Source organism: Notechis scutatus, chromosome Z (genome assembly GCF_049901735.1).
Source record: "Notechis scutatus isolate UNSWTSFEM ecotype Mainland chromosome Z, rNotScu1.2, whole genome shotgun sequence".
In the NCBI taxonomy this organism is placed as follows: domain Eukaryota; kingdom Metazoa; phylum Chordata; class Lepidosauria; order Squamata; family Elapidae; genus Notechis; species Notechis scutatus.
The window spans coordinates 86,041,297-86,066,498 of NC_142025.1; the positions used below are offsets into that span (position 1 = coordinate 86,041,297).

A 25,202-nucleotide genomic window follows, 5' to 3' on the forward strand; every position below is an offset into this window, starting at 1 on the left:
GTAAATGTTTGTCACTCTGAAGTTTGTAAATAAAGGAATGTCTATTATTATTATTTTTTTGGTAATTAAATAACAAAAAGAATGTAAAGCAATAATAATGGACGCAAACATATTTTTTAGGCTCCTTAAAGAAATTTCATTAATTTAACATTAAGCCCATTAAAAGCAGAAATTAAGTTAATAGATGGGCAGTTGGATAATTACAGAAGCTAATTTTAGTCTGTTTTCAAACCTAATATACTGTAATCCCAAGTGTAATCTCTCTGTTAGAAGACACTAATCAAGCATTTATCTTTTTTTTAAAAAAGATGTCTTATCTTTGTGGAATGGAAAGAGGACAAGAAGGTATAGACCAGTTAATCTAACATTACAACTTTCTGGAAAGTTAATTGCCTTACTTATTTAAAGTAACATCAAATATATGTATAATGTGGGATTCAGTAAACGCTTGTAACTTTCAAAAAGCATTCTGAGCAATTGTCTGTAGGATGAAGCATTTTAATAGAATTATCAAAGCACAAAAATACTTCAATGAAAAGACATTCTTTACAATGACTAGTTGTAAATAGTTTCCAAAGGTTAGTATTTTTAACTTAAATTATAAGGAATTAGAAGAATCCAATGAAGTGACAAATATAATTATTAGATGATTAAATCAAAGAGATTGCAAACTGCTGTTAACATTAGGGCAGGGATTAAATTAGCATGATTCGGTATAAAAAAATAAATAAATTCAGATTTTGGTTTAAAAACCTCTTATCATAGATGATTGGGTCCAGTATGGGCATGATTCGGAAAGGGATTGGAAAGCTGTGAATAGCTTCCACCTGGTTATTATACCCAAAACCTTTGAAAATGCTTATCTCCCTCATAGAGTCACTCTGGGCAGTGCACAAATAAAATATCAAAACATAAAACAGTATATAAAATGTAAAAGAGGCAATCATGAATAAAATTCTATGTTAAAAATTAATTAAAACGTGGGGAAGGCTTTCAGGGTGCTAGCCAGCCCTAAGGCTGCATGCAGCTCTGTGCACCCCAAGCAAGGCCAGGGTTATCTTTCTGAAAGGTCAGGAGTAGGGCCTACCTCACCTCTGGTGCACCTTTATCATGCATTCTCTTACTTGTTCTTCTGTTTCAAATTTCAATAAATGTTTATGCATTTTAGTAATCATATTTCATATTTGTTCTACATAATTCTATTTCAAACTAAGTATTAGTGTTTAAAATCATAATTTTGTCTAGTTTTCTAATAATTGTAAATAAGAGAATCACTGACAATTATATCCTTCTGCCATCAGTTCTACTTTTGGTTTTATTTTAGAATTGACAAAACTTCAATATCTTGCAGTAAATTAATCATTTGCCTATTATTTCTTCAATAAAATATTTTTTGTGCTGATATCCACAGAAGTTTTTCTGGGCACAACCTGGGTTTGTATCTATTCCATACTACCTCTCATACTTCTGAACAGATTACTCAAGATGGGTGGTGAGAGTTTCAAGACGGCTAATAAAATATTTCCTTTCTACTACTAATTTCAATTTGGAAAGGTTTGAAGATTAAATACATTCATTAAAGATAAATGTAACACAGTAGCTGCTGAAAAAGAGATGAACTGTTCAAATGTAATTGTTACACATGTTTTAGGTCAATAGTCTTCAAAGGTATTATATTCAGAACCTACAATTCCAAGTAAGAATATTTAAAAGATTTAAAAATCAATCCTTTGAGCAAGATTCTTATTACAATTTTGCTTCCTGTCATGTTTATAAATATATTTGGTCTTTGCAAAGAATTTAGAATTTGACATGGTTAGCGGTCCTTTGCATTGTGGAGGAAACATTGGTAACCTTATTGAGGCATTTTGTGTTTGTTCTAACTGAATGGGAGCGGAGGAACATACAGAATACAATGCAAAGGTAGGATAATAGGGGTCATGTTACTTCATAAAACAGCTTTGAAGGTCTAATTTCCCCCAAAGCACCATGAAAATGAAATATCCCTTTGAAGCTTATAAAGCTCTAATAAATATAAATATGTTGATAAAGACTGACACCTTGCTAAGTTAGATGTATATGAGGAACAGAAAGAGTTCACCTATGCTACTGGTAAATAAATCATTACCTTCTTTCAGATGCAAAATGTATTTTAAAACATAACTCAGTACATAAAAGGTCTGAGTCTTCTTCAGGCAGTTTGGAGTTCTACCCTAAAACAACTTCTCACACACAATTATCTTTCATTGAGTTTGTTTATTGGAGTTTCACAAAGTAGATAGAAAGGTTAAATGGCTTTTATAGCTTAGACATGGCAATATATGTTATCAATGAACACTTTGAAATGCAGGGTATTATCCTTGGAGTTGTATAACTTATCCTCAAGTAATCTTAGCGCACAAAGAGGAATGTTGATTTTCAACCTCTAAAATGGGTAATTCTTCAATTCTTTCAATCTCAATCTCAATCTGATGAGGTCTTTGCTGCCTGTGCTCGTATGATTTCAGCCTCTGTCTCTACTTCATTCAGCAAGACATCTTGAGAGAAAGCATACATGGTATAGGTATCTGCACATGACAGCTCAGGAAAAGTACAGTATGCATGCTACTAGTCTATATTAAATAATCTTACATCATTTCCACCACCAATCAAGAAGGATCACATCATGATACTATATCTGCCCTAAACTAGATGCAAAGGAAAAAATCTGAAGAAAGAAAGGTAATATCATTTGCCTTTCAAAATTTACCTCTCCTAGAAAAAAGTTAATCTTGATGTCAGATGTGCTTTAACAAACACAATGTGAAAGGGGAGGAAGATAAACCCAATCTTACTGATTAGGTTTATCTCTCCGCCTCCCCTCCCCCCAGGCTGAGTCATCCAAAACAGTATTAGGTATTTTGTATGAACAAATGATGGACTCCCATATTCTGAAAAAAGGACTAAAATGTTTCATTTTGAAAAACATTTCAAAATCCTCCTTATACTCTTGAACAATCAGAAAAATATCTCAATACCTGCAAATTCTAGCTCAAAGGTCTTAGCTATCTGCATCCAGGAAATAGGCTGGGATGTGGCTAGGAGCAATGCATTTAGCTTCCTTATAGCCAGGAGCCAAAGCATACAAGGAAAGTCCCTGCTTCATGCAACTCACTGTGAAAGTTTACAGTACAATCTGACGTTTCCTAAAGTTATTTGATTTCTGTTTCCAAGATGGTGTGTAGTGGATAAACTTTGGCTTATGAGAACAGACACTCAGGATTCACTGGACCAGGGGCATTGGAAGATTAATTGTCAGCCAGTCATTTCTCCCGTGGTTGTAACTGCAAGAATAAAACTAGGGCAAAATAGGAGAACGCCACGCGGCGATCTTGATCTCCCCTCCTAAAATCAGGGAGAGAACTAGAGTAATAAACAATCCATTTCTAGTAGGTCTGCAGGGCCCATGCAAGAGGTCTAAATTTCCGCCCTCGCCCCCCGATCTTAAACCAGCTTCTATGGACTTACGGAGACGCGCAAGAATCCAGACAACTTTAAAGTTATTGAAGCCCAGGGACGCAGACAACGGAAGTGGCCCACAGCACGCTTTTCCCTTTCGGACAGCCATGACACTCAGATTACCAAAGGATACATATTCCTGCGACGGCAACTCCTAGCCCGAGCGCTAAGGCGTTGTTGCGAGTGCTCATCCCTCGCCGAACCATCCCCATGCCCGGCCCTGGATTAAATCCAACGGGTCCCATCCTTTGCGGTTTGGCATTCATTGGCGGCACGCGCGAAAACTCTCCTCCTTGCGGCGCCGACATCTTTCCCAGGACCTTAGCAAGAACGTAGATAACAACTCCAGGAAGATAAATCCAGTGAGGACTGCGCGGCCATCTTTGGTGAGGGCTGTGACCTACGACGTCAGCCTTTTCTTTTTTTTTTAAACCCGATTGTTATTGCTGAAGGTCACGCTTTTTTTTTGCCATCTTTGATGAGGGCAAACGCTAAATAAAAGGGGAGGAGTCACATATATTTTGAACTGACAGTTTATGGCATGGTATGATAGGTGAAGATTTGAAGAGTTTAATCTCAAATTGATTGTGTATCATGTTTCTGTCCTTCGAAGTGAAGGCTAAACACTTAGAGAAGCAGTTTTTCTTTCCTTGACTTGGTGTTTAATTTACTCAATATGTTCTAATTAAATTTAATATATGCTATTGCAATTTAATGGCGCAACTCTGAACATATTTCGTGTTGTCCCCTTAAACAAAGCCGGACTTTTTAAATAAGGTTGCTGTTAATTTTCTAAAGATAGGCTTATTTGAAATATACTACTAGCCATATCATGAATGTATCTACTGCTTCAGTACCTGAGGTGTCCTTTTCTTCGCTTTCACCCATCAATTAATCTTCAGTCAGAGATGCATTTAGGAGTATTCCATATAGGAGCTTGAAGAAAGCACAATTTTATATCAGAGTACTTTAATCTTTTAATTTCTAAATTACCTTCTTAGGCTTTCCCCTTTCATTGAGTTTATATAGAATTGTATTTATTTTTGATGCTTTAATGCCATTTCAATACTGTTGAATCTAAGCAGTTTATATGAACAGCATTAATATGTAAAATAGATAATATCTTAATAAATAGATGTCACTGTACCCTCTTTTAACCATTATTATATTCCTTTTATTAATAGAAACAGTTAGAATGAACTGTTGGAAGAAATCAATTACTGCAATTTAATGATACATTATTATTTTTTCAGAGTATTAACAATAGTTTTAGAATGGGCTTGCCTGTACAGGTATCAGCCCGATACCAGTATTCAGAACCTATCTTTGGAGTAGTGACCCCTGGAATTATCCAAGATACTTTCATTCACATGGCTATGGAGAATGAACGGTATTTGAGTGAGCTGTGTGGTGAGGCAGGCTGCTTCAAAGATACACGGATAGTAGGTAAGAATTGGCCTTAAGTTCTCTAAACTGAGATGAAATTCTGAGAGACATTTTAGAAGAGCTTCTAACTATGATCATTTTCCCTTGTGTCCCTCTGCCAGAATTTATTTTTCTTTTAGCTAGGAAGTGGAGCCTAACTGAATCAGCCACATATCAAGCAGTAGAAATATTTGAAAGGTATTTCTTTATTTTCTCCTTGACTGTTGATATTAGGATAGAATCATAAATTTATATGTGTTAGATATTTACATATATGCCCTGATTGGTTGACCCGTGGCGGTAGGAAATTGAAGAGAGGTCACTGGTTGCAGCCACAGCAGCCTGGGGTAAAAAAAGGAGCTGCCACGGCTGCTGTTCCTTGTTCTGAATGATGTAATAAAGAAATTTAAATGGTCGGAGCCTCCCGCGTCTTCTGGATCTATCACTGGCGATGAAACTGGGATGCTGAGAGAAGCGAGATTGCGACAACATGGCTAGCTAACCGGACAAAGAATTCAACATGGCTGGGAACAATACGCCACCTGCACTGTTCGACCAAGGACTGGGAGTCCTATGTTGATCGTTTCCATATGTTCCTAGAGAGCAGTGATCTGATAAATATTATGGAACAGAGGAAAAGAGCAGTTTTCCTCATGCATTGCGGCCCCACCGTATTCAAAATGGCTAAAGCCCTCGCAGCCCCAAGCGATGTAAAGATGATGGCCTGGCCAAATCTAGAAAGAATTCTGAGGGTACATTATACTCCCCCTATATCCAGCCTGTTCAAAAGACACAAGTTCTACAGGAGAGATCAGAAGGGAGGAGAGAGCATCAACAATTTCATCACTAATCTGAGGGACATTGCCGGGGCATGTGATTTCCTGAATGTGGATGAGGCAATGAGGGATCATGTAGTCCTGGGACTAAGAGACCTAACATTACAGAGCTGGCTTCTAACAAAACCAAAAATAACACTAAAGAAGGCCATCAAGGAAGCAGCAACGGTAGAAGCATCGCAGAAGTCCGCCGCAGCTATGAGGAAAGTGAATAAGAATCCACACACACACTCCAAAGGGACACCGCCACCATTCACCATGAGAACCTCAAATCTGGCTGGGGGCCAGCAGATGATGAAGAAGTGAATCAACTTCACCCTGAACAGCAACAGAAAAGCTGAAAAAGAAAGCGGAAGGAATTTTGGTGTATGGGTTGTGAAGGAAATCATCCTAAATCGGAATGCCAGTTCCGAGAGGCTATTTGCCAACGCTGCGAGCCAAGGGGGCACATCGCAAGAGCATTCAAGCCAAACAACTGAAGACCAAGACAAGGTACACCCCCAAGAACTCGGGGAAATCAAACTGAAAACCATGGGGGTCAAAATAGCAGAAATCGATGGAACCATGAGCTGAGCACAAAGAGAAGTGAAATGCACCAGACAGTAATCGTGGGCCACTAAAGCATACCAAATGCCAAGAAAGTACATGTTCATGTCACAATAGAAGGTGAACCATGAAAAATGGAAGTGGAATCCAGATCTCTTCTATCAATGGTGTCGTGGGACACCATCAAAAGAATAATTCCCCAACTGACAAAAAATACAACTGAAGGAACAAAAAATAATCCTAAAAGACTATCAAGGGAATAAGATTCCAGTCACTGGCATTGGAGAATTCAGAGTATCCTTCCGAAATTACTCTGGAATCCTGCCTTTAACTGTGGTTGACAGGGACCGACCAAGTCTGCTGGGGCTCAAGTGGTTCAAGCCATTGGGAATTGAATTCACTGGCATCCCCAGCATCACTGACAGTGAGTGGGAGGACCAACTGATAGAGGAATTCCGGGATGTTTTTGACGAAAAATTAGGCAAGTACTTGGGGTCCCCTATTTCTTTTAATCTAGACCCAAATATTGCCCCATCAGACTAAAATCAAGGCAAGTTCCATTCGCACTTAAACCAAAAATAGACAAGCAGTTAGACAAGCTCATTTCGCAAGGGATTCTAGAACCCATAGATCATGCGAAGTGAGAAACCCCAATAGTACCCCTTTAAGCCAGATGGATCTCTGTGCTGACTACTGCGCAACCCTTAACTGTACTTTACAGCAGAGTGCGTACCCCGTCCCAGTGGTGCAACACCTTTTGAACTCCTTGGGGCGGGGAAAGATATTCGCAAAGTTAGATCTTGCACAAGCCTACCAGCAATTACTGGTAGATGCTGAAATGGTGGAAGCACAGACAATTGTGACACACAGAGGGTATTTTAAATGTAACTGTTTGCAAGTTGGGGTGAGCGTTGCCCCAGGACTATTCCAGAGCCTCATGGAACACTTACGACATGGACTAAGGGGGTGGTGCCTTATTTTAATAATGTCCTCATCTCAGCCAAGAACAAAGAGCAATTACAAGATTGTTTGAAGGAAGTTCTCAACCGTTTCAAGGAGGTGGGGCTGAAAGTAAAAAAAGAAAAATGCCAGCTAGCAGCCGATAGGGTGGAATTCCTGGGGTTTTCAATAGACAAAGATGGCATCCACCTCACGGACAGTAAAACCAAAGCAATCAAGGATGCTCCCAGACCAAATGGTAAAACTGAATTAAAAGCTTTCCTGGGGCTAATTAACTTTTACCATATATTCTTACTGCAGAAGGCAACTGTGGCGGAACTGCCTCCACAGACTGCTTAACAAAAAAGCAGCCTGGGTTTGGGGACATAGAGAAGAGGCAGCGTTCAAAGAAATAAAGAACTTAATTACATCAGAACGCGTACTGATTCAATATAATGAGACTTTACCAATAATAGTAACTTGCGATGCATCACCATTTGGGGTGGGTGCAATACTCAGCCACCTTTTGCCAAACGGAAAGGAAGCCCCAATAGCATTTTATTCAATGACATTATCCATACTTGAACGGAATTGTAGCCAACTAGACAAAGAAGTGTTAGCCGCGGTCACCGGAATCAAGCGATTCCACGAATACATATATGGATGGAAGTTCACATTTGTCACAGAACACAAACCCCTTTTGGGCATCATCACGGGGGACAGAGCCACCGCGAACATCGTGTCCCCCAGAATGACCCATTGGATAGAATTCTTATCTGCATACGATTATAATTTATCTATAAACCAGGAAAAGAGATTGATCATGCAGATCCATTAAGCAGATGCCCCCTGCCCATCGAGGACGATGATCCAGCACCAGCCACCACTACACTCCTGATAGAGACAGTTCAACAAACGCCAGTCACGGCAGCTGATATTGCGAGAGCAACAGTGAAAGACAGAACTCTGGCGTGCGTTTTGAACTGGGTAGGGCAGGGTGGCCCAAACAGGAACAAACCATAGAAACTAAACCTTTCAAAAACAGATAAACTGAATTATCCATACTGAAAGGTTGTGTATTGTAGGGTGATTGAGTTATAATTCCAGCCATTTAAGGGGTGATATAATGGAGATGTTGCATGCAGGGCATCCAGGATAGTTAAAACAAAATCATTAGCAAGGAGCTATGTGTGGTGGCCAGGGATGGACAAAGAAATAGAGGCCTGGGTTTCCACCTGCCAGGTTTGTGAGGAGAACCGACCAGCACCACCCATAGCACCCAAACATGAGTGGGAATCACCCAGGGGACCCTGGTCTAGAATACATATCGATTTTGTGGGACTAGTAAGGGGACACACATTTCTTATCATTGTGGATGCATATTCTAAATGGCTGGAAGTCAGCATCATGCAGTCCACAAAAGGCAGTAATAAGAACCCTAAGGAAACTATTACACACGGCCTTCTGGATGTAATAATATCTGACAATGGACCTCAATTCACAGCCACACAGTTTGAGGGATTCCTATCACAAAATGGGGTATGACATGCCCTCTCAGCACCTGGACATGCATCCACGAATGGATTGGCTGAATGCATGGTCCAGCACACGAAAGAAACACTTCAGAAACTAGGGCCAGGGGATGTGCAAGCAAAAGTAGATAAATTATTAAGTATACAACACATAACGCCTAGCGCATCAACAAATAAAAGCCCCGCAGAACTTCTTATGGGAAGGAAACTGAGATCACAGTTAGACAGAGTACACCCCAATTACACACCAGAAAGACCACTAGATTCATTCAGCAAATGCCGGAATTTCAAAACGGGTGACCCAGTATACGCTAAAAATCTAACAGGGGAACCATTATGGGTACTGGCAACAGTGGTATAAGTAACGGGGCCTCATTCATACAGAGTCGAGACAATTGAAGGCAGAAGTTGGAGAAGACACATTGATCAACTACAGAGCCCGGGGACAAAGGGAACAAATAGGGAGGAAGGGGGAGACCCTTCACACAGATACATTAGAAACAGAGAAGAAAGGGGAAGACCCCAACCCCCCAGAGCACATAAGGAATAACATAGAACAGGTCCTAAGAACAACTTCAACAGTTAAGAATAGCTCCAGAAGAACCGAACGGAAGTAGCAGACACTCACCAGACACACATAGGCAACATCAAACCAAGAAAGGAAGCAAAAGGGCGGCATCTGGATGTAGAATGGCCGCCATGATGAGAAAATTCCAGGAAGTGTCACGGAAGGGAGCAGGAGAGGCGATAATTCCAACCGAGCAGCTCGGAGACCAACCCATGTCTGAGCTGCGCAGGTCTGGTTGCACCCATAAGAGTCCTGCCTACTTACGTGCTTACGTACAGTAGGCAGGAGTGGGTGAGCTGGACCAGGTGGGGAGGGGTGTTAGATATTTACATATATGCCCTGATTGGTTGAACCGTGGCGAAGGAAAATTGAAGAGCTGTCACTTGTTGCAGCCGCAGCAGCCTAGGGTAAAAAAGGAACTGCCACAGCTGCTGTTCTTTGTTCTGAACGATGTAATAAAGAAACTTAAATGGTCAGAGCCTCCCGCGTCTTCTCTCACCCACGATCTAACAATATGCTTATCACAGATTAAACAATATTAATTTTGTGGGCTTTACTTCTAAGTAGATGTGCTTAAAGTTCCAGTTTTATTTCCTGTAACATAGCTTTAATGATTTATAGATATAGAGCAGCCAAATCACAGCTTTAACGTTGTTGTTAGTTGTGAAGTCATGTCCGACCCATCATAAATCCATGGATAACGTTCCTCCAGGTCTTCCTGTCCTCTACATTTTCTGGAGTCCATTTAAACTCACGCTTACTGTTTCAGTTACTCTATCCAGCCAGCTCATTCTCTATCATCTCCGTTCTTCTATTGCCCTCAATTTTTCCCAGCATTAGGCTGTTCTCCAGTGAGTCTTTTCTTCTCATTAGGTGGCCTAAGTATTTGAGTTTCATCTTCAGGATCTGGCCTTCTAAAGAGCAGTCAGTGTTGATAACCTATAAATATATAAACTAAAATGTATACTCTTCCTTTTTAAAGTCACAAAGGATTGTTTGTGGGGAATGCTTTAGCCACAGTTACAAATGAAAAGGTATTTAATGACAAGCCTGCTTTGAGTAGCAAAAGCCCAAAGTCAATCAGAGGAGGAGTTTGTGGACACCACTATAAATGCATTCAGTCTACAAATATAATCTCAACAATTTAGATTACAAGGGTTGTTTTTCTTTCCTTGCATGTTTCTTTCCCATCTGTTGTTTTTATAAAAGTTTGCCTGAGACTAAGTCTCGAGTATTTTAATTGCATTTTTTTGTCACTTTAGTTATCCCTGTTAATATGTACCCTGTTTCTCCAACAATATGGCCTCCCCCAATAGGAAGTCTCAGCATGTTTTATAGGCATGAAATGAAATTAAGCCCCTCCCCCCAAATTAAGGCCTATATTAAAACATGCGAAATGGGAAGGAATGGCGGGGGGGCTTGCCTTTAGGAAGTACTTTTGTTGTACACCCAGAAATGGTGCTGCCTGCGTTGACCCCAATATGAAGTGCCCCACCAACGCCCAGGTCAACATCCAAGCCATCGCTGCCCGCCCGCCTGAAGATGCAAGGGGGGGGGGAATTAAGTCACCCCCGAAAAGACGGCCTAGCCATTTTTGGGGGGCTCAAAAAAAAATAAGACCCGGCCTTATTATATGAGAAACACGGTACTTGTGAATATACTGCACTAAGTGGTCTGAAAACCCAGGAAAGGCCTAATGAACAATTTGATTCTTTGTGTGTGGGGGTGGTGGTGAAGGTCCTAGAGTTTATTCTACTTGTTTCATATATTGATTCTTTGGAATAGCTTCCACTCCATAAAATCAGTGTAGTTACATGGTTTTGATATTTGTTTCTGTAAACTATAAAGCAAGTTTCAAGTAAGTACCTGCTCTTTTCTTTAGATGCATTATCACTGCTTTTGTATTTTTAGGTATACACTCAAACTTTTAGAAGAGTTCTCTAATTTGACTCTAGGAAAGGAAGAAGACAGCAGTTGGGCCTCACTGAAAGCACAAGTGGAGGACACATATATCCTGCGTTTAGTTTCTTGCATTCAGCTTGCCAGCAAGTTTTCTTTCCATTACAAAGTAAGGAGATTCAAGATTTGCCTTGGGCAATATACAGTAGTATTATATAACTTTCATTCAAAAAAAATTCTGAGCTACCTTGTGGACTTTCTCAATGACAGAAAAAGGATTGTTAAATACATGTGTGGAATTGAGAAAAATATAATTGTTTCTCACTAGACAATCTGATCAGAAGATGAAATAGATGTTATAGATGCTAAGCAACGGTGTCTTCATAAATAGCTTGGGTTAATGGTTTTAGTACTGAAGGAGATGTATGACTGTATATGAAGTTGGCTTTCACAATGATTAACTATCAACTATGACGGAGATGGGGTGGTTAAGAAGTTTGATATATAAATAAATGTAAACTATTAGTAGTAGAAACAAAATGTTAATTAATTGGGCAGCTTTTTAATATTATGATTCATGTTGATTTAAAAACAGCAACATATGCAACATAACCCATTCCAACAAAACATAGTATACTATGGCAAAGCAAATGTGGCATTTTGGATGTAATGCTCTTATTTCTTTTACACAGATTGTTAGTAACAAAATGGTCCTGAAGTTTCTGAAGTCTTTGGGTTTCTCGTACACTACAGAAGAATTATTAGAATCAGAACTAGCTATTTTGAAGACTCTGCATTTTCAAGTCAATGTTCCAGTTCCACTTGCTTATGTTGAAGTTCTCCTAGAAGTTTTAGGTAAACCCAGGAGACATATACTGTAGTCTATGAAGCAGCTTTGCCCTGCTAGTAAAAAATTGGCATTGATTCTGATTTGTCTATCCCTCTTATCACTAGCTGAGCAGCTACACTTAAATTTGTAATCTCTTTATTTCTAAGGCTCTACAGCAGGTGGCAGCACTTAACCAATTTTTGCTGCTCTTAAAAAAATAACTCTCCAAGTTACATCCTAGAGCAGTAGGATAAACTGATGATTTACAGAACATCTAGGAAAGGCCACATATATTTTCTTTTTGTTACCAATGAACTACAGTGACATATCACTATTGTTCTTAAGAATCATATTATTTCCTTATTTTTTGCGGGAGAGTTCTGTTGTTGCTTCTGGTGGTTAGAAAGCAAAAGGTTTCAATAAAATGGGTTGTGGATCAGTGATTATTCTCAATCTTCATCACAGGTATTACAGATATAGTGAAGTTTTATGGGTTCTTATGAGAGCCAATTTGGTGCAGTAGTTAAGGCACAAGGCTAGTAATCAGGAAAAGGTGACTTCTTATCCTGCCTTAGACATGAAGTGGCATATATTGAAACAGACAAGAGGAGGGGAAACTAAATTTATCCATGGCTCAGATAGTAAGATCAAGGAGAGAGATTATCACGTTATAGAAACCCACTCTCTTCCCTGCAGCATCTAATTCTTGGGCTTTCTCTCTCCTCCCCCAATACTAGGATACAATGGCTATCTACTTCCCACAAAAGAGCTGCATGAAATGTGCAAACGTTTATTGAGTTTATCATATCTGTTGCGGAACAATATTTATGATACCTTGTTGAAGTCTTCAATAGAAAGCTCCTCACCAAGTGAACTTCAACTGTAAGTTCTGAAAGAAGCAAGCTAGCAATAAATGTGTGCCAAAAAGGGAAGTCAAAACTTGGAGTTGTGCATATTGAAGTAGCACAAATAGAGAAAGAACTTTATAGACCAAGAAAATCTGGGTTAGTTTTCCACTAGCAGATTTTAACAGATGTTTGTAAACAATGCTCTCCTAATAGAATCTAGCTTCAGTGTGTCAAGACGGTTCTGATTTTTCTTTGGGTCATATTAATCTTTCCTTCTGCAGAATGTTTAAATATGGGCAATTCTCAGCTTAAGGCAATCTTTTACTTGGATGGGATAGTTTTGAATCTTAAATGTACCTAGATATCCCCTCTATAAGTTACTGTTATATGAATTGGAGGAGTTACTGGGAAGACATAATTAGAATTAGTTTGTTTTAGAGACCACTGGGATGAACTATTGTTGCCTAAAATTAAAGCTGCAGAATTGAAAACTAGGCTGTGCAAAAAAGCGAAGCCCCGTCCATGGGTTGCAGGCAGCATGTGAAACCATGTCCCTTCCAATCTGCAGAAAAATCTCTCTCCATAAAACTGGTCCCTCATGTCCAAAAGGTTGGCAGCCCCTGCATTAGTGAACTATTAGATAACAACTCTTTCATTTTGGATCCTTTTACTTGCCTTTTAACATTTCAAATAACTTTTTAGAATTTGTTTTTTTAAATTACAAAAATGTTTCATTGATTTCACAAATTTGTATGTTTTCTTAAGAAATCTTTTGGTTCCCAAATGTTACATTTCCAATACTTTAGCACAATATACTGAAATTGAAAAAATATATTTTTCCTATGCTAATAGGGTTTTCATTTTACTATACAATTATACACAGTATTGGATTTTATTAATGTTTATTTTTTGAGAGATGAAAACATTAAATTCACCTTTGCATTGTTACCTGGCAGCAAAATACAGCACGACCCAGTACTGTTGCCTAATATATTCAATGTAGCAGCAGAAATGCAAAGGAAAATATCTGTTTTATTGTATGGATACTCAGTCTTAATGCAGCAATCCCCATCTCAGAATATGTTGTTTTGATGAAGATTAGCTCCTTCTTTTGGCATGTAAACAGTACCTATTTACCAAAGTGTGGGTTCCACTGAACACAATGGATTTGTGAGAAATGTGCTATTTAAATATTTTAATGATGTTATAGGCGTTCTAGCCATCTAAGCATAAGTCTTCAAAACATATCTTTTAATTCAAGACCAGTGAATATAACAGAGAAGTGCTTGAAAAATACTAAACTATTGAATCATATTGGTTTGTTATAAATAGGTTTGTACTTTCAAATGTACATCATTATTACTATTGCTGGAATATTGTCTTTTTTCATTTTGTCATTTCAATTTCATAGAGCCAAATTTGTATCTGTAAAGGAAGACCTCATGCTACTAGCTGTAGGAGTAATTGGTGCAAGTTCTTTCCTGCTAAACCATGAAGACTGGAATCAGGTACATACAGCTTATCATTTAGTCCATTCATGTACTAAATCAAGAGATTTTGTTTTCTCCTACATGTGGCTTGCTATCCATAAGAACCCTAGTTCTATACGATATAGCGTATCAGCCTAAAGCTTTTCTCTCTTTCTTTTGAAAGGTTGTGGAATACCTCAATAGTACCACGGGCATTAGTCTGCTGAGCATTACTGAAGCAGTCTATGCAATTCTGAAGCACAGTCTAGGACTCGGTAGTACAGTGGATGGTTGTTAGAAAGCCTTCATTTTTGAAGCTGAAGAGCCTACTTATCAAGAAATGTACTGTAGTATTTAACATAGACATGGAATTTGTAAGCAGATAACTACTAAAAAGGCACTGCACATCCTCATACACTTCAATAGTTTAATGGACATCACACAGATTTTGCTTTCTTAATCTTTTAAGAGGGAAGAAGATTTAAAGAAAGGTATCTTGTCCATGACTAGGGCATCAAAACCATTTACAGCAGTCTTGCATAACCATTACAACACAAAAAATTATAGCAGCTTAAGACAAATATTAGATGTATGGATTATGGAGATAAATACTACATGTAAAAGCAGAAGCTTTAGCATAAACAAATAAATTTATCTGACAAAAAATACATTAATGTGTTCCTCTCTGTAGAACTGATAAACTGTTCTGAAAAAAAATCAGTGTATTTATTTTGTATTTCTAGTTTAGTGCAATGATGAAGCTGCAATAACCTCCTAACTCAGCAGAGCTTCTACCATTAATATTTTCTCCTTTTCCTGTCCTATTGGAGAAAATACATAATTCTTTTCCTATCAGTTGTATACTTTTCTACATGTTATCTAAATTATGGTATGAAGCTTTTTGCTTCATTCCATTTTATAATGAAATATCAAGCTTGCAGATTTTTCTTCTTCTAAAATAATGTATGGCTGTCACAGTCCCAAGTCCTACTTTTGGCATCATTATGTCATGCTGAATTTTTTCTCCTTCATAATTGTCATTTATTATAGAATTGCGAAGAAACCCAAGCTAGACCCCATTTCAGATTTGTCAGCATGAACTTGAGTGCTTTTGTCCACTGTTCCTCTGAGTTAAATTGGGTTTTAATGGAGTAGGAACCACCATTTCCACCTGTATCTTCAATCTTGCCCTTTTCCACATCCATTCTGTATTGGAAAAACAGATCTTATTAGGCACTGAAAATGCTGGCATTTGGTCTCAGATTAGTACTACATTATCTTTTAATAAATCCCACTTGCTTTTGTATTGCCTGTTTTATTAATCTTTAGACATAAGTTTTATGTTAAAGCTCTTGCTGAGAGAGTACCTCAGTTTTTTTATTTGACACAATATTTTCAGCAACCTAATAACAAAGCAGAGTCAACTAAAAAATATCAAGACCACTAAATGTGGTAGTTTATCATCAGTACTTTGAAGAACCACAGTAATCTAGCTGTTGTTATATTGCATTAAAATAAAAAAGCAAAGCTTCTGGTATACATGAGATACCTTGAAATTAATGGCATTTAATTCAATTATTTAATAGTTTAGCAAGAGATACTTAATTTAGATTAACTAGACAGAGTTAAAAAATTTGTAAGAAAAGGAACCTACTTTCTGCACCATTGACATTTACCTGTAAGGTAAACAGAAACGAGTCTCACCCTTTTCTACTTCCTCTTTGAACTGTTGTACACAATCTAGAAATGCCACCATTGCATGGTCAAATTTATTGTCCCAGAAAAATCGTAAGCCTCCTGAACAGTAAAGAGGTAGCTCCTTGAAGACATAAATGTAAATATTAGAAACACAAGGAATTGTCCTACAGTTCTACAATATTAGTAATGAAGCTGCTTAGCCTTTTTACTCAATAAAAATCATTCATTGTAACTTAGGACATGAATCATCTTTGTTTTTATTACTGCTCTTCTAAACCAAGTCCAGGCTACAGGAAACAAGAAAATAAAATCTGTTTTACTCCAATGGAGAACTATTCCTATTTCTCTTAAAATCCAGCTTCTTTTTCAATTATTATCTAGGACATTTTAAAATACAAATAAATAACAGAATCTGTTACCCTGAGGGATTCAGGTTTTTCAATGATTTTTCAATTACTTTGTATATGAACTATAAGAAAATAAGTCCTACTGAAAATATTCTTTTGATCTGAGATGGAGAACTATGATTATTCAAATTTTTCATCCTACTATAGTTCAGCACAAGGAGAATAAATGACCACTCTCCATCTAGAAGATACAGATCTGTCAGGTAGAGTCTACCTTATAAATAAATAAATATATTTATTTATTTCTCTTTTGCATGGTGGAGTTGATACCCATCCCAAATATTGGAGCCTACCCTAGGGTAAAAAAAGTGTAGAGAGATGCCACCAAAAAGCACCTACTCATGCTGATGTTCCACACATCCAGTACTACATTTAAGACAATTATATAAAATATCAAATTAAACAGTACAATCATAAGAAGATAACATTCAAACACATCCCTAAATACATATGTAGTACAGTGTTTACATTTAGGTTGTATGTTTATTATATTTAGTTACACTGCATAAACACAATGCTGTATTGATATTTCCAAAATATAAATTCAATTATCTTCATCTAAGTATTTTATCATGCATGAATATTTCATTAGCCTAAAAATGTTATCAGCTAAATCATTCTGTATCATATTATGTTAGCATCCCATTTCCCATCAACAAATACTCAGAAACCAAGATATTTCAACATGTTTAAAGTGGAATAGCCAAACTGCTTAAAAACTTTGGGCAACCTAGAATTATTATTATTTTTTTAGAATTCAGCTAATGCAGAATTGCTCAAAATGTTCTTCACCAAGTGTCCTAGAGGCTTGTTCTGAACTGACTAGTCCTCTAACTACAAACAGATACAGTACTCTAGAAATCCAAAATGCAGGTTTATGTAAGGGATTTTTGGAAACTAAAATGTGAGGAAATCTCTTACCTTAGATTTGTCAGTAAGAGACTCTAAATAAGAGTGATTTCCATATGGAATAAGACGATATCTGCAAGAAACAGCCACTTAAGAATAATTTGACTGAAAAGTATTACATAGGCTTCTAATGCAACAAACAAGTTAATTAATCTTGCCATTCCTATGGCTGGCAAAGGGAGGGGTGGCTTGTTGTCTCTGTATCTACCTTTGAAAGATCAGGCCCATCTTGTTGGCAAGGGCATGGAGAAGCAGAACAGTCTGCCCCCAGGCTGCATTGATCTCATTCCATTCCACAGGGACACTTGGGAGGCGGCCTAGACGAAAGTTGTTTATTGTGCCAAACTGCCCGCTATGCCTATGCAAGAAGAAATCTAATCAGCTAGCTTTTGAGGGAAACAGAAAAATGTTACATGGAGTACAAACAAGTCTTTTTGAAGCAGTTTTTGGACACATCCAAAATTTAACTAATTTTCCAAACATAAACAATAAGATCCATAGCTTTTATGAAAATCTGTCTGCAGCACAGGAAGTTAGTCAGTTATTGCCCAGATTATTTAAAACTCAACTCTATTAACCCTAATCAGTTTGGCAAAAGAATATAAAACTTTAAAATAAGGACAGAAGGATCTCGGACAGGACCCTGTGTGAAATATTACCGGTACTAATTAGTTATCATTAAAAAATACTAGATAGTACCCTCCAAAAGGGGAATAATATATTGATTAAAGAGCTTATTTATTCATGGTGAGCGACCCAATGCTCTCAAAGAAGGATTGCTTCTTAAAAAGTGGAAAGTAAGAACCCAACCATGAGTGAACACTGTAAAGTATAAACTGAAAACAGTATTCAGTTAGACTTCTGCAGCAAACTAAAACTGAAACTATTATACTCGCTCTAATGCTGTCCAGAGTCTTCTGAATTCCTCAACTAAATGACATCCAGATTCAAGTGTTGGTACTCTACTATATTTCTAATAACTCCCATCCCAATCTATCCAAATCTCTTTTCTTTTCTTACCAGATATGGAAAGTAGCATTAAATACGTTGGTTTTCTTTAACTTGTCCAGCTGCATTTGGGCATAACGCATTTGATTATCAACACTTTTCAGTTCATCATCCAATTCTAGTTGCTGCCGCTTGAATTCACTGTATTCCTTTTGATACCTCCAGGAAACATCGAGAATAAGATTAGTTCTTTTGAGGACCTCCCTAAAACCATTAAGGATTCAACATGTAGAATAGTGCCAGATCCAAAAGAACAAATTTGTTTTCTTAAGAGGCAGAAAAGGATAGGCCTCAAAAATGTTCAGAACAATTAGAAATTAATTTCATAAGAATTAATTTGAGTAAAAAAGATAGTTCCTCTCTAGTACTAGACAGATGGCATAAAAACAGCACACTGGAGTTTGCTATCTGACTTATGAAACCATATTTAATTTCTCTGGACTTTCCTATCAAGTACTCAGGCTAGTAGAGTAGGTGAGCCACAGGTAGGTTATTAAAAGAAATGAGAAAAACACAAGAACCAATAAAAAGTCTGTCAAGGATAAGGAGAAAATGAAGTGTAGGAGAGATGCGGTAAGCAATACCTGGGAAAGCAGCATAAAAAAGAGGGGAGATGTTTAGTACAGGCATAAAGAAAAAAAATGGGGGAAAATAGTCATCAATAAACATGAAAATTTGGGTATGAACTCCAACAAAGTATCTAGCCAAAAAATTACGTAGCTGGGAGTATTGTTAGTATCATGTTTCCCCGAAAAGAAGACCCGGTCTTATACTTTTTTGACCTTCAAAGTAAGTACTCGAGCTTATTTTTTGGGGCTGTCTTAGTTTTTCCAATACAGGAGGCAGCAAGCTCAGGGGCCGATGGGAGTGGGAGCACTGCTACCGCCTGCCCCCTCTCTCTCTGTCCAACTGTTTGCTTGTCCATGGCTGCAACAGGCCAAGCATCATGGCACGTCCCAGCATCTGCCTGCTGAACCTGCTTGCTGCTGAGGGCCAGTGGCACCAGGCTATGCTGTTTTTCAGCCTGGCCAATAGGCAGTGGCAGGAACGGCTCACCGCATTGGCATCAGAAAAGAAGCTCCAAGTCTCCACCTCCTTTCATCCCGAGTTGGAAGAGCCGCCCAGTAAGGAACTGCTGGTGAGTCTGCTGCACAAACAACACCTTTGCCAGCTTCTTCCCTTCAGTCGTGCCACCCGTTCTGGGAGTGTGCACAAGCTGACCAAAAAGTCATGCCTTCAGCACTCGCACAACATGCCCTGGCTGCCTCTGCCTCATCTGCAGCTGCTCTGCCACTGCCACTGGGAAACACAGTAGAAAGATTTCACACTCACTCAGCTTCCTCCTGATCCAGCCTCTCAGCCTCAGTTTTGACCTTCTCAAAATCTTCAGTCAGGGCCTTGCGCTTTTGCTCTACTTCCTCCAATTCTTCAATTAATCTCTCTTCCTCAAGAGCAAATTCTTTCAGTTCCAACTGTAATTTCTCCTTGTCATCTTCAGTCATTTGCTCCAGGATTTCAAGGCATTTCCTACAAAAAATCCCAGTGATTTTATGGGATGGCAATGAACCATATAAAACCCTTTACCTTCACATTCTTTCACAATTATGCACCTCAAAACCCAGCCAGTAACAAATCTACACAATATCAAATCTGTGTAGATATCCAGGTAATCCTTTACAACAGTTTATTTAGTGACCATTCAACAGTGACATATTTTTCACACTTATGACTGTTGCAGCATCTCCACAGTCATGTGATTTACATTCAATTGACTCATATTTATGATGGTTCCAGTGTCTTGAAGTCATGTGATCATCTTTTGTGACTTTCTGACAAATAAAGTCAATGGAAAAGCCAGATTCATTTAACAACCATGTTAATAATTTAACAACTGCAGTGATTCACTTAAAAAATGTGGCAAGAAAAATTGCAAAATGTGGCAAAATTCACTTAACAAATTTCTCACTTAGCAACATAAATTCCGGGCTCAACTGTGGTTATAAGTCAAGGATTAACTGTAATTTGTTCTATTTTAAAATAGAAACGGAATTGCCACAGCTTGAGTATATACATGTCAGAGACAAGCATATGGTACTTTCTTCAGTAAAAAATACTTTAGTGAACAAAGGTAAAACTGTGTTTCTTTATTCTGTCAAAAAGAAATTGTAGGGATTCTGAAATTTATTACTCACTTATAGTTCTGGCATTCATTCTCTGTGATATTAAGCTGCGTGTCTAACTGGTCCAGAAGTGTATCAGTGCATTCTTCACATAAAGGATGATCCACATCTGTTTGGCCAGACATGATATCAAACAGATCTCCAGTGACCTGTATGGAAGAGCTCATTTTAGCAAAGGAAAGAGAAAACAATTCTACAGTTTGTTAAATGAGGCAGAAAGTTTTGTCAAGGAAAACTACTATTCATTAGACTTTGTTTTGATAAAGAAAGGTTCAAAAGTATTGCATTCTATTCTCCCAAACAATCTTTTCTAAACATTGATAGTACATTCAAGAATAGAGATCAACTTGCTTTGAGTCTTCTGCTGAGATTTTCCATGGTTCCTCCATCAGAGGCCTCTCCAATCAGAGTAAAACTGTTGGCACTTTCTGTTGACATCATCCTGAAAAATGCAGCATGATTTTGTTATAAGCTGTGTTCTCATACACTTTCACCAAAAATTCTGACATTAAACCATATTACGGTAATATACATTTTATTCTACAAACAATTTCCAATTTCTAAATAGTAAATAGGTTTTGCTCTATATACTATATTTGACACAGATCTACAATTTGCAGGCTTATTAAGCTAAAACAAAAAAATGTCTGAATTGTTAGAGATAGACAATAGAGTTCAAAAATAACAGTTGTGTTTCGATCCATTGCATCCAAGAATCACTTGGATTCAATTTAAAATCCTCTTAGAAAACTATTCCTTTTCATTAGAATATACATTAGCTAGTTTATACAAGTAATCAAGAACCATGGTCACATAAAAAAACTTTTGCAGAATGGTTGTTTTGATCTGAAAAAAATAATAGCAAAGATTAATTTATTAGTCCAGGGGTGTCATTGTGCGTCATCATGGCACTGTCATGTGACATATCACAATATTTTTCCCCTTTGCTAAACCGGGCATGGGCGTGGCCAGCGCTTGATGTATCAGTCTATGGGCTGTGAGTTTGACAGTCCTATATTAGTCCTATGATAGAAATAATAGAGCGATACTTCCGTCTCATTACCGTGGGGGGCGAACATAGCTTTTTAAATTTTTCCAACCAAACAAACTAGCCTTCCTGAATCTACTGGCATAATGTTGGACCTCCTCCCCTAATTCTCAGACATTTATAAAATTTCTTCTGAAAATAATTGTTCTATAATAAAGAATCCAGTTCAAAATGAAATATGTATAGTCCTTGACTTATGACAACAATTGGGACCAGAACTTCTATTGCTAAGCAATTGTCAGGGTAGGAAATCAAGAATTAAAACATGTAAATGTTCAAAGGAGATTTTTTAAAATGTGGTTCACAAAAAGGCATAATCTTGCCAGAGTAAAGTACATTCTGCATATCTATCTGATAAATGCTGTGAAGAAATTAGGGTCTCTTTTGCATCACTTCCTGCATAACAACAACTGAAGATCTGATATTTCATTTTACTCCTCCTTCCCGTAACTCAGCACCAGATTTCACTACATCAATTCAGTTATTGAGTCACACGTAATAATTTTACAATTTTATAAAAAAAATTTGTCGTAGTCATTAAGCAAATCCAGTTTTCCCTATTGACTTTGCTAGTTGGAAGCCCTCCAGGAAGGTTGCAAATTGTAATCACATAATCCTGAGATGCTGCAACTATGATAAATACATGCTGGTTGCTCACATGACCACAGGGATGCAGCAATGGTCATAAGTGCAAAGACCACTTGCAAGTCATTTTTGTCAATGCTATCATTACCTTAAATTGTTAAACAAGCAGTCATAGGATTATTTGTGCTTCCTTTCAAAGGATGAAAGAACTAAAGTATATTTTGCTTTCACTTCTAGGAAGAATTCTTGCTCTAGCTAAGAATAGGTTTTAGGGGTTGTTGTTTTTTGCTTTTATCGGCAGCTGAGTGTATGTGTGTACATGTCAGTATCAGAATTTGATCAAAATTTCCAGCATTTGAAAGAATGGTATTTATTAGAAATGTATTAGAGCAGAGAACATAATACCTGGCTGGGGGAATGAATCTTCGGGACACTCCATCTTGGCGATTTTCAACAAACACTTCCTAAAAAGAAATTTAGCATTAGCATCTTGTGATTCCTTACCAAAGAGAAATAAATATTTGAGTCCATAAGCAGCTTTTAACAACCTGCCACTTTACAATGTACACATATTACAAGGAAAATTTAAAAAGCAGGCTTGGCAGAATAAGTGCCCCAAAAAATAACAATTCCTAATAATGACTGGCGTTTAACTTCTAATGCTGCATTGCTCTTAATTTAGAATCATACGCTGATGCTTTACCTCAGTCAAATGGGTCTCTTCCTCCTGTGCATCACTCAGTTTTGTTGGAACAGTAGTAAGCAGTGGAGCTAGATAAAAGATTACCAATTACAATTACCAAAGAAAAAAATAAAAATATTTGCATATAATGCTAAAAGTCAGCAGAAAAATTACTATATCTGTCTATAATATTTTCCCTTTGAGCTTTTGCTTCCCAATTCCAAGGATAGTTTAGTTTAGTTTAATTTACTTGTCATTGTACCTAGTACAACGAAATTAAATGCTATCTTCAGTGTACATTATTATAACTATAAAAAATAAAACACAAACACATCATTCACATTCTATACAATTGAATTGAAAACCCAATATTGCATTAATATTGCACTATACAATAGAATTCAATATAGTTACTGTCCTGGGACAGAAGCTGTTTTTCAGCCTATTTGTTTTTTTTATCAGGTTCTGAAACAGAGTTTCAGACTTGAGAACTGACTCATATTAAACTACTGAAATTTTTTCACAACACTATGTTATTGAATGTTTCCAACAACCTTACATTCTGTTTTCATTGAATTTTCTCAGCTATTGAGAAAAATCAGTATGCATTAACAATACAGAATTTATGGTTGCATTGGCTTTATGCACATTTTTTTACCTGTCAATTCCTGGATGGTGACTTTGTCAAGAACATTGAAAGATGTGTCCAATTTAAGGGGCTGACTACAACGCTGGCAAACAAAGCTGACCTGCATGGTACAAGCAGGTGACTTATATGCATCCATATCTGTGAAAGTAGAAAGATAGTCAATACAATGTTTCTAATATTTTGTAGGTGGGTATAAATTAATATTTTATATTGGATATCCAGTTTGTGTTTTCTACCTTGTGTAGTTCTATTGTAAAAATTCAGGAGTGGTTACTAGGTACCTTCTCTCATGCAGCATGAATCGATGTTTCTGTCATTATCATTTCATAGACCTCCTCATGGAGAGGATGGAGAACATTTATCTGTATATCTATGCATAGACCTTAGCACTATGCCTAAGGGTCAACACCATCTTGATGACACATATTGAATCAATCTAAATAATAGCATAGTTTAATCACCACCATTTCAGCTGTAACTCCCAAGGAAATCAGCTAGGATCTGATACGAAGTATCTTTGGGGAAACAGGAACTGTCCAAACTAGAGTGTACTAACAAAAATTAGCCAGGTACCGGTGTCAGTTCAATCCTTAACATGATTTTGGTATGAAATCAAAGACGTTTATCTTTGAGGTACTACGAATGCACAATCTGTTCTACTGCAGTTTACTGACATTTACTCCCTATACACAGCTTTAATTTCCTTCTGTTCCAGTTTAGGCTGAAGCTAGTAGACAAATTATGGTTAGGAATACAAAAGGATACATTCCAATGACCTTTGTTGGAATCTACCTTGATTCCATCTAAATGTCTCCATCGTTCTTACCTACCTCACGCCCAACAACGAACTAATGTGCTTGTTAAGTGGCCATAACCAGGTTTCCTGACTATAGGCGGGATACCCAATCGATGGTATTTAAAGTTTCCCAGGAGCAAACAAACTCGATCGGTAAAAAAATAACCGCCAGGCCACCTTGCCCTCCCAACAACACACGATCGACTTTCTCTTCGTCTGAAAATGCTTTCCTAAGCAACCCCGCCGTCTGTCAAAACGGCTTCGCATAAAGTTTTCTCTTCCGGAGAAATCGCACCCTTTGCTCATGCCCGTAGGAGGCGCAGAAACGGGACCGCCTTCTCGCTCCCCGTGGCATCAGAGAGGTGCTTGTGCTGGACTGGAAAAGCTACTTGCAGAGATGCAAAGTCGGCGATGTCCTTCTTGTACGAAAGGAAACCGCACATGAAACATTTTACTGTTACGACCACCCCCATATTCATAGTAGAGAGGAAGCCTAAGAACTGGCTTCACGACAATGTTGGTACTACGAATATCTGGTTGGCTCTTTGCTGCCATCTACTGACCATAGTAACGCAACCCAGATCCAATAACGCAAAAATACTTCGGTTTAAAGGCAGTACAATAATAAAAAAAGAGAACCATGGAAGATAGGCCATCTCTTAGGGGCAAAAGATACTGAAGAACAACCGGATACAGAAGGAAACAATACCTAGGATTTTTACACAGTGGAAGATAACCTGCAAGTTGCCGGAAAAAATTCACTTCGAACGCGAACCATCTTCAACTTCCTATTTCTACGCTGATTGGCTCCACGTCAATCATTTCACTTATTAGTACCGAGCTCCACCCAC

General features: G+C 37.8%; 2 protein-coding genes across 13 annotated transcripts; one reads left to right on the forward strand and one right to left on the reverse strand.

The window, feature by feature from the left end:
- The first annotated feature begins 3,790 nt into the window (after positions 1–3,790).
- Positions 3,791–15,057, forward strand: CNTD1 (cyclin N-terminal domain containing 1). 2 transcript variants are annotated; one of them, XM_026687638.2, is made up of 8 exons: positions 3,791–3,884; positions 4,752–4,944; positions 5,046–5,121; positions 11,256–11,412; positions 11,936–12,098; positions 12,810–12,954; positions 14,332–14,428; positions 14,574–15,057. In XM_026687638.2, exons 2-8 carry the CDS (start codon positions 4,773–4,775, stop codon positions 14,685–14,687), a joined length of 924 nt encoding a protein of 307 aa, XP_026543423.1. In that variant the 5' UTR covers positions 3,791–3,884; positions 4,752–4,772; the 3' UTR covers positions 14,688–15,057. The 2 variants fall into 2 exon arrangements, with proteins under 2 accessions (XP_026543423.1, XP_087802670.1); XM_087946544.1 differs by having other exon boundaries at positions 14,332–14,617.
- BECN1 (beclin 1) lies at positions 14,806–25,167 on the reverse strand. 11 transcript variants are annotated; one of them, XM_087946539.1, is made up of 12 exons: positions 25,061–25,167; positions 23,565–23,693; positions 22,928–22,995; positions 22,630–22,688; positions 20,943–21,033; positions 20,604–20,740; positions 19,744–19,938; positions 18,424–18,570; positions 17,612–17,761; positions 17,416–17,476; positions 16,094–16,208; positions 14,806–15,595 (listed from the first exon to the last, which is right to left on the reverse strand). In XM_087946539.1, the coding sequence occupies exons 2-12, from the start codon at positions 23,689–23,691 to the stop codon at positions 15,480–15,482; spliced, it is 1,266 nt and encodes a 421-aa protein (XP_087802665.1). In that variant the 5' UTR covers positions 23,692–23,693; positions 25,061–25,167; the 3' UTR covers positions 14,806–15,479. The 11 variants fall into 11 exon arrangements, with proteins under 11 accessions (XP_087802665.1, XP_026543419.1, XP_087802663.1 ...); XM_026687634.2 differs by having other exon boundaries at positions 16,066–16,208; XM_087946537.1 differs by having other exon boundaries at positions 18,424–18,615.
- Between the last annotated feature and the right edge of the window lie 35 nt (positions 25,168–25,202).

Bases quoted from the DNA above. Each gene is read 5' to 3' on its own strand.
- BECN1 (XM_087946532.1), bottom strand. From the start codon at position 24,993: ATGGTTCTCTTTTTTTATTATTGTACTGCCTTTAAACCGAAGTATTTT. The intron at 19,939-20,603 runs GTGAGTAATAAA...GATTTTTTGTAG, and splicing joins AATGAATGCCAGAACTATAA to GAAATGCCTTGAAATCCTGG. The intron at 16,209-17,415 runs GTAAGAGATTTC...TATGTCTTCAAG, and splicing joins CTCTTACTGACAAATCTAAG to GAGCTACCTCTTTACTGTTC.
- CNTD1 (XM_087946544.1), top strand. From the start codon at position 4,773: ATGGGCTTGCCTGTACAGGTATCAGCCCGATACCAGTATTCAGAACCT. The intron at 4,945-5,045 runs GTAAGAATTGGC...TCCCTCTGCCAG, and splicing joins CAAAGATACACGGATAGTAG to AATTTATTTTTCTTTTAGCT. The intron at 5,122-11,255 runs GTATTTCTTTAT...TTGTATTTTTAG, and splicing joins GCAGTAGAAATATTTGAAAG to GTATACACTCAAACTTTTAG.